The 12,325-nt window shown below is 37.9% G+C and overlaps 1 protein-coding gene across 1 annotated transcript; it reads right to left on the bottom strand.

Moving 5' to 3' along the window:
• Nucleotides 1–953: 953 nt before the first annotated feature.
• Nucleotides 954–11,728, bottom strand: CCNE1 (cyclin E1). The gene is made up of 12 exons (XM_044661437.1): nucleotides 11,700–11,728; nucleotides 11,464–11,507; nucleotides 10,283–11,375; nucleotides 10,014–10,082; nucleotides 5,470–5,600; nucleotides 5,229–5,364; nucleotides 3,672–3,818; nucleotides 3,057–3,152; nucleotides 2,633–2,770; nucleotides 2,397–2,508; nucleotides 2,144–2,301; nucleotides 954–1,616 (listed from the first exon to the last, which is right to left on the bottom strand). Exons 2-12 carry the CDS (start codon nucleotides 11,475–11,477, stop codon nucleotides 1,506–1,508), a joined length of 2,205 nt encoding a protein of 734 aa, XP_044517372.1. The 5' UTR covers nucleotides 11,478–11,507; nucleotides 11,700–11,728; the 3' UTR covers nucleotides 954–1,505.
• Nucleotides 11,729–12,325: the final 597 nt, after the last annotated feature.

The following is a 12,325-nucleotide window of genomic DNA, read 5'->3' as shown; positions in this document are numbered from 1 at the left end:
CAGAAAATGGTGTCAAGGAAGAAAAAAAATTGAGAATTATGTTAAAGAGTTTTGAGATGTATGGTAAGAAAGGAGGGAGGGTCCTGCAAAGAACTTTAATTTTTTCTTTCTCAAAGTATGAGACAATATTAAAAATAACTGCTGTCCTCCCTCATCTTACTGAACAGGAAACTGGAAGCCCCAAAAAGTGAAATGAGCTTCCCAAATTGTACAAGGAAAAGCCTTAAACAGAATCAAGATTCAAAACCAGGGTCCTTGCCTATGGCTATTCCTATTTGTCTAATGAAGCTGCAGTAGGGAAATCAAACTTTTCCTCATCTCACCCAGTCAAGTGTTCTCTCCTACCTATGATTTTAGAGGCTATTTTTCCATATCTCTCATGAACTAGTTTATTTTATTATTAATTTGTAGTCATGTCTTCTCTCCCAATTCTGAGTGGGAACCTCTTGAGAGCAGACCTTATTTATTCATTTTGAGATTCCCACAGAATCCCCATACAGGACTATGCAATGGGCATTTTTTTTTTGGAGCTCTGAAAAATGTTGAGTGACTCACCCAGTATTATGTAGCTAAGTGGTATAATAGGGTCTAGAAATTAATTATTCTGTTCCCCCTCCCCACTTTCCTGCCCACTGATCAGAAAGGGTGTTAAGAGGCAGAATCTGGTAATGAATGAGGGTATGTATGTGTGTATGTTATGTGTGTGTGTGTGTGTGTGTGTAGTGTATGCATATTTTTCTTAGGGGCATCCTTCTTTGGCACTAGGCCTTTCTGATTTGTCATCTTGGTAAAAGGGGGAGGAAAAAGTAATTCCTCAACTTGTTGGTCAACATTAAGTACAAGTCATTGTTGAAAGATAAAGACAAGCTACCCACTAGGCACTGTAGACTTTGCCTAATGGATAGCAACAAGGACAACAAAGTTTACTTTCAACTCCAATTAATTAGACAAAGTTTCCGCAAGACCAACTGCCTTTGAGACAGTAACTTTATTGAAATGAAATAGCTCTATAGCAGCAATTTACATATTGCAAGGGTTAAAAAGAAAAGCGTTATGTCAAATTAATATTGCGGAAAAGGCAAGCTACCCTCCACAGCTAGTTGCAACTATTGCAATATAATGCTAGTAGTTAGGAATTCATGCATTAAATGTGATTAATAATCCTAGGGTACCAAAGCAGAGGCCAGAAAGAGTTATACTTAATTTCAAGGCTTTTTTATTGTATGAATGGTTGACCAAGTATCACCCTCCTAGCAGCATCTGGAGCACTCGTTGGTGTTCTATAGGTGGTTGGTGTACTTGACCCCCTTTTTTAAAACGTGTGTTCCATAAAAACACTACTTCCGCCCCAGTCCCATCTAAGAAGCTTCTGTTATGGAAAAGAAATGCATGTTCCCATCTACAAATCTGTAAAAGCTAACAAATCCCCCAGGCAGCAGTCAACGGAGCAGAGCTTAGAGCAGGCACTTCAGCAAATTCATTTCTGATTAGAAGTGTTGGAAAATTCACTCCTGCTCTTTGCTAGGTTTCTTATCACTCTGTGGTGGTGTGAGGACTCCAGAGGGAGCAGACACTTTCTCATCAGCCAGAATGGCCTGCTTTTCATAAGCTCTGTCCTAAAATAAGACCAAAGGAGATAAATGTCAATGGTAAAAAAAAAAAAAAAAGCATTCTTTTGACTTAATATTTATTTACCAGTTGCTGAAGAGCAGCCACACAATAATGTTTAAATCCTACTATACTTGCAAGTGTAAGGTGTTGAACAAATAAATGTTACTTCTGAGTAAAATCAATCTTACATTCAGAAGTAATAATCTGGGGGTAAGGATGGGCTGCTATTAAAAGGGGGAAATGATCAATTTCATATTGTCATAATAATGTACACCCAGGATCAGATTCATTTCCTCCATGCATTTTTTCCCTCAATTGATTTCTCAAAAATCTACTTTAAGCTCACAAAAATATAAAATGATGAACCTCCTTCCAAGATTTTTTTTTCAAAAAAGAATTAAGTGGGTGGGTATCTTTCTGGGATATTTACATATGGTCTTATTTGGGTAAAGGGACTAGGTGGACTGGGGTATGGTCACTTCTAGCAGGATGTCCTATTTTGGCATGAGAAAACATAAAGGTTATTACTGACCAGCAAGTTTATGGTGTTCACATGAGTTTGAATGTTGTGCATGTCTTCACTAGGAACACCCTTGAAATATTTGAGCCTGGCACCTCCTACTTCCTTTACAGCCATAGCAAATGGGACCATCCACTTCACACACTCCTCTACTTCTGGCCAATCAAAGCCTGAAAAGTAAAGTGAAAATTGTGCTCAATCTAAAGCTTACATGGGGGCATGTCAAGTTTATATATACTTCAACTTCATCTGAAATCCAACTTACCTGAAACTTTTTTCATTATCTCAGTGGAAGAGAAATGATACAGGGCAGATGCAGCCAGCACTCCATAAGTAAAATCAAAGCAACCCATATCCAGGATGCAGACATCTAAGAGCTAGAGGGGGCAAAAACATGGCAGAAAACAAGCCAGTCTGTCAATAGACATAACCCTATGAAATTTACTCATGATGGATGGAATGCCACACAAAAGGGGATGGGTGGTATGTGTTGGGACTTACCTCAGCAACTTGCACGAAGATTTGTTGAGGATACTGTGGCATGAGCACTTCTTCATACAGGTCATTGAGATAAGCCACCTGCATGTATACATTTAGCCAGGACACAAGTGTCATGGGGCTTAAACGCCACTTTAGGGCCTAGAATAAAATAGAAGGAGGAAAGGAGAAGGCAAATTAGAGGTCAATAGCAAAGCCAAGGATAATGGAGTATCCTGGCATGCAGTGGTAGACTGCCATACAAATAATGGACCATCTTCAGAGTTACAATATGTCCACATAGAGGTCATTACTTAATTTAGAGAATATGATAATTAGGTATACAATTGAAGATGAATCAAATGCAAAAAGGCAATTGCTTTCATCCTTGAAGAAATTCTGCATGAAGATTGAGCAGAAAATGTTTTATAAATCATTACTAACTTACCTTCATAATGATTAATTCCATGGTAAGAATTTCTTCTTCTGTACAAGCTCCATCTGTCACATAAGCAAACTGGTACAGCTTTGGTGGATAGATTTCCTGAAAAAAGGGAAAGAAAATCATTACCATCAAAGCCAAACACTGGTATCTCTATGCGATAGGGTCTATTCAAATATCCCATTATCTGCTTTTGCTGAACCAGTGGAAGAACAAAAACACAAAGATTTCTACCTCTGACTCATATATTTGGAATTGTAGCATCTTTAAATGGTTAATTCATAGCAATATATACATGAAAAAATATAAGAGCCCAACAGTAGTCAAGATGCATGTGAAATGTGAAAGAAATTAATGAACTGTACTTGCTACCATATTGCTTTAGAGCAATTTTTTTTGCCCCCTCAATATTCCTAGTTTCCCATTTAAAAGTTGGGTCCTCATTTAACCCAAGTTGCCAAGATTAAGACTATTTGCTCCATCCAAACCATATTCATAGCCCAAAAGTAGAGTACTTTCCATACTATAAAAAAAAATAGTCTGCATTCTAAACATGAACAGATTTCCTACCTTGCTGAAGTGTACATGTAGTACTAACATAAAAACTTGAACAAATTTTACCTCAAGTTTGGCAGCTATAAATAATGAGGTAATCCCAATAAGCTGCAAAAGGGTTTTTGTAATATTTCGCTGTGTTGCCATATATCGATCAAAGAAGTCTTGTGCCAAGTAATACGTCTCCCTATGAAGTTTATAGACTTCAGACACCTGAAAAAATAGTTAATAAGTTTTAGTACATTTACCTGAAAGAATGTTTTTCATGGGCTTTCAATGTTTTACTTTTAGACAAAACAGCAAAAACAAAAGTGCTGACACATTTGCTTTTCTCCACTCTAACCCATAAGGGTACTTATTTTTAGGACTTGAGCCTTAGTTAATATGGTCCAACTTTTCTAAGTTCTACGTATAGGTTCAATACTTAGAGAATTAAATACTTGTTTTCGAGAGAAAACCCCTTAAGAAATTCCCACAAAAAGTTATCGACCCCTAACAATTAAACCTTAAAAACATTTTGGCTTGGGTATCACACACCATATACCATTAGATGGTTTAAAGAGTAAAAAGTTAAATAAACATCAGGATACAGTCATTTAAAGACTTAGTATTCCAAGGCACAAAGTCAGACTTCAGAGGCATCATAGTACAGTAGAAATATCAATGGATCAAGAGGAGACCCTGTCACTTACTCCGTGAATGTGTCTGTATCCTCATTTGTAAAACAGGGAAAACTTCCCAGCCTAACTGGTTGTTGTGAGGAGTTTATGAGAATCTCTGTGAAGTTGCTCTGTAAATGATAATTTGCTAGACAAATGTAAGGGATCATCACAAAAGCTAATAATGCACACTAAGTCTTTCTAGGAATAGCATATGCCAACACTACATGTTAATGTTTGGAAATTTGATTAGGCAAGAATTTAAATTGTATCTAAGCAAAGGGTATATATATACATATACACATATATATGTGTGTGTGTGTGTATACACACACACACACACACACACACACACACACACATTGGGAGAGGGTGATTGAAAAAATAAGGAGACAGTTTGTGAAGATTCCTTTAGCATGCTAAGCACCATTTCTAATGATATGGGTAAACTAATATTACTAGCCAATATTCAAGTTCCACCATTATATTTTAGAACAGAAACATATTAGGTTTTACACCTAACTTTAGAAGTGAAACTTGTTTATAAGACAAACTTTCAGATATCCTTCACTAAGCTCAAAATATAGCACCTGCCAGTAGCAGAATGGGCACCTTTTTCATATGCAAAAATCACAGTTGCGATCTGAATTCAGTTTCTTAACTTCTCTGACTTTTTAACTATTACTTATTATGAGAAACCCAGAAGTAGTTAAATTTGGTAACATAGTTAAAAGCTGTAGAAGGCTTTTAACAATAGAAATGTTTGTTCTAGGGACAAATTAGAAAAGAAAAACAGAATTACTTTGATTTCCATGTTTTGGAAATGAGAAAGGCTATGAGTACTCCATGGATTCAAAAAAGAACCAGAATATCAATTCAAAGAGTTCTTTGTGAATGAGCAAAATGTGATCATCCCACTTGCTTATACCATACTGTCACAGTTAATGCCAATATCCAAACTCACCTCCATCATCCAATCCAGAAGAATGGATCGCATTCTTGGCTGTAGAGAAGGATGTCTCTCCATGAAGTTCTTATCCCTCAGGTATACCTGTTCTTTGCTTAACATAATTTTCCAAACCTCATCTCTATTTGCCCAGCTATAAAAAATGAAACACTTGTTAGTGTGCCTAAAAGTTAGTAGAAGGCAAGTTGTAGTGAAGAGATAAAGGTATGGAGGCAAGTGTGGCAGGTTAAGTACTTACCCCAATAATGGTAATGGTGTAGCTCTGTGTTGGGAGAAATTGTGAGTTGGCATATTAGAATTAGGTAGTGATGGCTCATCCCCTCCTTTGTCAGGTGTGAGAATCACTGACCAGGGATTTCTGAGAAAAGCCTGTTTAAGGAAAATATCCTTTTAAGTGATGAGTTACTCAGAAGGATTCTCAATACAGAGAATATTAATGATTTTTTATATCTGACTATTTCTTCATTAAAAAATTTTCATACCACGAGAAAAATGTGTTAGTGTCACTATCTTAATTAAAACAGAATCCTACATTTTGTAGGAAAAAGGAAAATGAAATCAAATCTAGATTAGGGATTTTTAATCTTTTTGGCAATCGGGTAAGACTAGGGACCCCTTCCTAGAGTTTTGTTTTTTAGTGTATAAAATAAAGAGGATTACAAAAGAAATCAATTACATTGAAATATGCTTATCAAAATATTTAACAACTCATAAACTCAACAAAACCTGTTCAGAGGTCCCAGATTAAGAACCCCTTGTCTAGATTAATCTCAAAAATTCATTTTAGCTATTAGCTTTGTCTTCCACCTAGCAAGTAACACCTACTTACAGTTTCTTTCCTGGACACATTCTTCATACCCTTTTGTACCATTTTATAAAAGATTTCTGGCCTTTTACTACTTCACTTACTTAGACCTTATATAAAGTTGCAGACCACTTTACAAGCATATTATCATTTAAAATAGAGAAGAAAAAAGAGACAAAGTAAATCTATTCTACGACAAAATATTTCCTTTAACCTGACGCTCTATTCTCAAGATTATAAAAATAAAATTGCCCAACCCAAACTGCCTTGCCAACTTTTACAGTAGCAAGTTTGAAATAAAAACGCATCAATTGCTACATCTTTCAGATTCAGGATAGAGGTAACTAGCATACCTTTTTAGGTAGCTACCTATTATATCTCTCTTAGATTGAAAGTCTGTTTCTGAATGTTTTGTATAAAACAATGTATCTGTTCTATATTTGAAGGGCACTAAAAATTACAGGGATACAGAAGAGAAGATTTTTTTAACCCTCCTGAAAGAATCAAAATGCTTGACACTTTTAAAATATTATTATATTTTTAAGGAAAATAAGCAATAAATCTAGCATTGTGAGAACAAAAATTTATGCCTTCTATAAAACCATAAAAACAGAAAACCAAAACATTAAAGACCACCTTTGCAGACCAAATGTATCCCAAATGTTACAGTGGTCTCAGCTGAAGTGCTGGAATACTTGATTTCTATTCAAATATGGAAAGTTTTGGCAGTTTGAGTTGCATTAAGACTTGTTTTGTTAAGTTACCATACTTAATTTCTGGCCTTACAAACAATTTTAGACCCAAGTTTGGAAACTCCTCCCCTACTTTTTTTGTTTAATAATGCAGCCATCTTACTGAAAATGTCAGTCAACTATGCCAGCATGGAAAAACTGTGAGAAACTATCAATCTGTTTGCATTTCTATTGTCTTAATAAGGAGGGCAGTTTAATATAGAATATTGAGATGATTGACCATGAATGAAATCTAGGTTCTGGCTCAAAAGTGGTGTTGGTTAGGCAATAATTGGTACTTTTTCAATATATTTTTGCCTACTATCCGTTTTTCATTTGGGCTGCTTTTGCAATTTTCAAGCTGTTAAGATTATCTAATTTGTAATCAAGTCCCCTTGCTCCTTATAAAATATAATTTTTCACCCTGGAGCAGGAGAGCTCTGGACATGCAAGACTTCCCATCACAGCTCATGGGGTAACTTGTGTGAAAAAGGAAATCTCTCCCAATTAGTCTGCACCACTGTGCTGGTAGCAACTCAATTATTCAAGAGACACATCAAGAGTGCTCTAAATTAATTTTATTCTTCTATCATTGGGCCTGAAATCTTGTTTTGAGGGCACAATCACAGTGCTATATTCTCTGATCATGTGATTGACAATACTAAGAAAAGGCCATTGTAGATAGGTTGGCAACCATTTTTAAACTACAAGTCAGGGAAGAGTTACAAGAGACCTAAGAACTAATTCTTCCCTGGAGAAGATATCTTATAGAAGAACTAGGTAAAGCAACAACACTGTACCACTCCATTAACTATACCCTAAAGATGTACCTAACTTTAAAAGAGAGATTAGCCCAAACTCAAGAGAGGAGTTAGAGAAAGGACCATCTCTAATTCTTCAAATATTTTCAACTGAATAAGGCTCAGAAAAAAAAATTAATCATATAAATTTTTGTTTTTTTAGGGAATAATCAGAAAACTAAAGCAATGTTCAAATAAAAAAATGGGATTCGGGGCTACAAAATTTTTGTAGCAACATGATGGATATACTATTTTAGTCTTAGAACTTAAAATTGTTACTAATATTTAGTAGGGGACCTGAAGATCAGTATATTCCAAAGACTAGATATGGTTGTGATGAAGCAGTTATTCAAAGACAGTATTACTAATGACATTTAAAGATAGTTCACAGTAACCTGTTTGTTGTTCTTTTAATGAATTATAATAAACAATGCACTTATTGCAGCAGGTCAATAATTATTAACTTTTTTAAAGAATGATTTTATTCACAAGCTGACTAGATTCCTATTATATATCCAAATTCTAGCCTCACTAATTAACATCAAAGGCATTCTTCCCTAAGTAGATTGATGAACTTAGATATCACTATATTTATAAAATAAATAGCAATCTGTTCTGAGGATGTGGAAAATTATGTTAAACCCTTAAAATATCTATGGAAGGGAATTGATACAAGTAAATTCAGTATGACTATTCATGTACCACTGCTATGTGACCAGTTGAGATAAGATAAACCAAGTACATTATCTCATATGAAGTATTATAAAGTACTTCTCCATTAAAACATGTTATCTAAAGGCAAGATATTATCATATTCTAGTAATATATCAAAGGCCAAAAGACATGTTTAATCTGTTTTTCATTTAAAAAGTGGAAACATGTTTAAGTGTTTAAATTTTAAAATCAACTTAACTAACTTAGTATCTACTCTTGCTGCTCTCTCTGAGAAATGAAGATGTACTATATTAGGTACATAAAGATTTTTAGGGGAGAGGGCATATTTTCTAATCAAAGTACACCTAATGGAATAGTTTTAAAATGGGGTTATAGCACCCTCATTATTGGGTTTGATTAAAGGACTGGCTTAGATGGGGATGAGAGGAAATAAAGAGAAAGGAATTACTATTTCCTTTATTAAACTGAAATATTTTTTTTTTCCAATTGAGGAGAAAGTCACTCATCTCACTTTTCAACATTCAGTGAATCCTGCTAAGGAAGGATTGAATGTGTCTTTTATATTCAACTATGACTACCATTTCACACAATGCTGCCCATCTGTTATGAAGCACTTTACTCTTTAAGGTTCCAGCTGCTACCTCTGTTTAGATGCAACACATTGTTCATTATCCTATGAAATGATGTACTGCTCATCCCCAACTTTGTCAGCAACACTTAACTCGGCTTAAATAAATATTTCTAGTCTTGTTTTTTATATGATGTTACAACATATGCCTGAGTCTGTGGGCGGGGGGGAGTGAGAAGTGCCTTCTCTAAATCCAAACTATGACTATGGCCACCAGTCATTTCTGGAGGTAAAGATAGTTTGGGTTCTTTTCATGATGAGATCAGGTTTTATAATGTATAGTTTTAGTGGCTCTTCCTTAAGGGAAAGAAAAGAGAAAGAGACCAGTCACCTGAAATTCTGTAATGAGACATATTAATATATAAAATCTTCTACAAATACTTATACCTATTAAGGTCAGTTCAAAATCTAGTTGGTAGTGATAATTTTAGTTTGAGTGCTAAATATACATAATAATCACTAGCCTGAAGTGGTAAGGTAGAGTCATCAAGTCACAAACTTAAGTCATTTTATTTAAGGCTATCATGTGCTTTATGTAGAAGGAATGCAAGAATTCCAAATAGGGAGAACTCTTCATTTAGAACCTTTCTCTTTCAGAAGCCACTCTTAATATACTTAGCCTGAGCTGTTTGTCCTTCTCCAGAAGGTGACTAAGATTATATATATATACACACATATATATTTTTTTTTCCCTAATTTGGATCATATGTGAGCTTGTACACTGGACAAAGAGGCTGAGGACCTTGATTTTAGGTCTGTCTGCCAATAATTAGCTTTGTTACCTTAGGCAAATAATTTTACCTCTCTAGGGCTCAGTTTTCTCTCCAGTAAAGGGAAATGCTTGAAACATGATTGCAAAGATCCTTTCCAGTTTTTATGTGACATCTAAAATCTAAGTGTCCAGAGTATTCCTAATGAGGGGAGAAGGGGTTGGCAGTCCCCAGCTTGTTAAGAGCTGAGAGTACATAGTTAGGCAAGGATTACCTTTAATTCAACTTTAATCACAATGAGTGAGGGAGAATAAAAGAGTATAGTAAAAATATGATTATAGTAGTAAAGAGGGCAAAAACTAGAAAATTTTTAAATCTTCTTTATCATTGTCAAGAAATAAGAATAATTATGCTTGAGGACTATGAAGCTTACCGGTATCCTGACTGCAGTTCTTCCAATTGTTTCCCTTTTGGCCAACACTTCATCTGGATCCAGCAAAAACTAAATCCAAAAAACACATTGAAGAAGAGAAAAAAAAAAACACAAAACACAAAACTGTAAGTGTAAAGTTTGATCAAGAGCTATCTATTCAAATCTAATCTTTTCTCCCACACTGCCTGTGTATGGACCCTCATAGTCCTAGGATACTTGAGGTCTATAGCAGAGAAAGGTTCCCCATATTTTATCTCCCTTGTACTCACCACAGCTACATCTGCCTTTCTTTTCCTGGAGCGGGAAGAATCTGTTGAGCCGCTGCCTCTTTGCTCCCTTCCAGGCTCATTTGTACTCTTTTTGTTCTCTTCCTTCCCATCAGGGCTCCTTTCCTCTCTCCCATCTGCATGCTCATTGAGCCTAGGATTTTCTTTCTCATCAAAGAGCTCACCAGCACTTGGATCTTGTTTGTTATCGGGATTTGGATCTTCCCTGCCATCGGGTTTTGGATCTTCCCTGCCATCTGGAGTTGGATTTTCCCTTCTATTGGGTCTTGGCTCATCTGTCCCATCGAAAAGCTCATGGAGGCTTGGATCTTGTTCCCCACAGATAAGCTCATGGAAGCTTGGATCTTCTTCTTCACAGATGAGATCAATGGGGTTTGGGTCTTCTTCCTCACAAATGAAGTCATCCTCCTCATCGGGATGTAGAATTTCTTCCTCACAGATAAGATCATCAACATTTGGGTCTTCTTCCTCACAGATAAGATCATCTGGATTTGGATCTTCTTCCTCACAAATAAGTTCATCTGCATGGGGATCTTCCTCATCACAGATGAGCTCCTCAGGATTGGCCTCCTCTTCATCACACATAAGCTCATCAGGGCTGGGGTCTTCCTCTTCACAGATCAGCTCATCAGCATTTGGGTCTTCTTCCTCACAGACAAGCTCATCTAAGCTTGCTCCTTCCTCCTCACAGACAAGTTCATCTAAGCTTGCATCTTCCTCCTCACAGATAAGTTCATCTAAGCTTGCACCTTCCTCCTCACATACAAGCTCATCGGGGTTTGGATCTTCTTCCTCATAGATAACTTCATCAAAGCTTGGATCATCATCCCCATAGACAAGCTCATCAATACTTGGATCTTCCTCCCCATCAAAGAGCTCATCTGGGCTCGGCTCATGTGTCCCGTTCATAAGCACGTCATGGCTTTGCTCATGAGTACCATTCATAAGCTCATCATGACTTGGCTCTTCCTTCCCATTCACAAGTTCATCAGAATTCGAATCTTCCTTCTCATCGACATGTTCTTCCTTCACATCCTGGGTAAATTCCTCCTTCTCCTGACATTCCTCGGAACCACTGCAAAAATAAAGTCAATGGGGGGTTATTGGTAGGGGCTTTGCCCCTAAATCACCTTCTCGATTACCCTGTCAGTGGAGTCACTCACCTTTCTCTGGACATGATAGCAGATCTGGGGTTAAGACCTCAGTTCTAGAGGGACAGAAAGAGAAAAGATTAAAGGGACTAAGTTTCTGTCGAGCAGCAGCAATCTCCCCAGCGGCTGCCTAATTCCCAAGAGGACACCTCCCTCTCCCTCCTTCCCAAGCCCCCGGCGGAAAATGGCGGTTTGGAAAGAGAGAAGTGTCACAGATCTTGATGGCCAATCTCCAAGTGACGACCCACCTAGGCACTGCAATGAGACTCTGACCTCCCTCAGCCCTCAGAGAACAGCGGTACTCGGGGTGCACTGATCTTTCAAACTCAAGTGCAACCCGGGGCACCAGACCTGCCTCTGCGAGCTTATGTGCAAAGTCAGGGGAAGGGGAGGGAAGGGTCACCTCCGCTCCCTCTCGGCGTGCCTCCTGTCAAACCGTAGGGCGAGAGAAACTAAGCGGTTGAATTAAGAGCGAACCCCAAGCCCCGAGCAGCAGCGGTGGAGGCCCCAGCGGTGGCTACTACCACATCCTCGGGTAATCCCGGGGTCCGCCGAATCCCGACTCACCTCCCTTTCTCTTTCCTTACCTCTGCCGCTGCTCTTTCTGGCAGGCGGCCACGCAGCTGGAATCCAGGTGGCAGAGGCAATGACAGAGCAAGGAAGGAGTCTAGGCAGGGATAATCTCGCGAACCCGCTGGGCTGCGTGCAGCACGTACGGCGGACCCCACTGCGGACCCTCCCAGACAAACCAGCAAGCAAGCAAGCAAGCTAGCGGACAGCGTGCCCTCCTCTGCCTCTACCTTCCCAGCCCGCCACAGCCCATCTCCCACCCGCTTGCTCCCTGCTCTGCTGGCTAGCTTGCTGCCCGCTTGCT

Source organism: Gracilinanus agilis, chromosome 2 (genome assembly GCF_016433145.1).
Source record: "Gracilinanus agilis isolate LMUSP501 chromosome 2, AgileGrace, whole genome shotgun sequence".
NCBI lineage: Eukaryota > Metazoa > Chordata > Mammalia > Didelphimorphia > Didelphidae > Gracilinanus > Gracilinanus agilis.
Note: the sequence above shows the minus strand (reverse complement) of the source record. Positions and strands in the feature narration are given on the sequence as shown.

What these genes read in the sequence shown, in the direction of transcription:
- CCNE1 (XM_044661437.1), bottom strand. An exon ending in GAAAGGCAGATGTAGCTGTG is followed by an intron (nt 10,083 to 10,282) that starts GTGAGTACAAGG and finishes TTTTGGATTTAG; the next exon opens with TTTTTGCTGGATCCAGATGA. An exon ending in TGAACACCATAAACTTGCTG is followed by an intron (nt 1,617 to 2,143) that starts GTCAGTAATAAC and finishes GTCTTATTTTAG; the next exon opens with GACAGAGCTTATGAAAAGCA.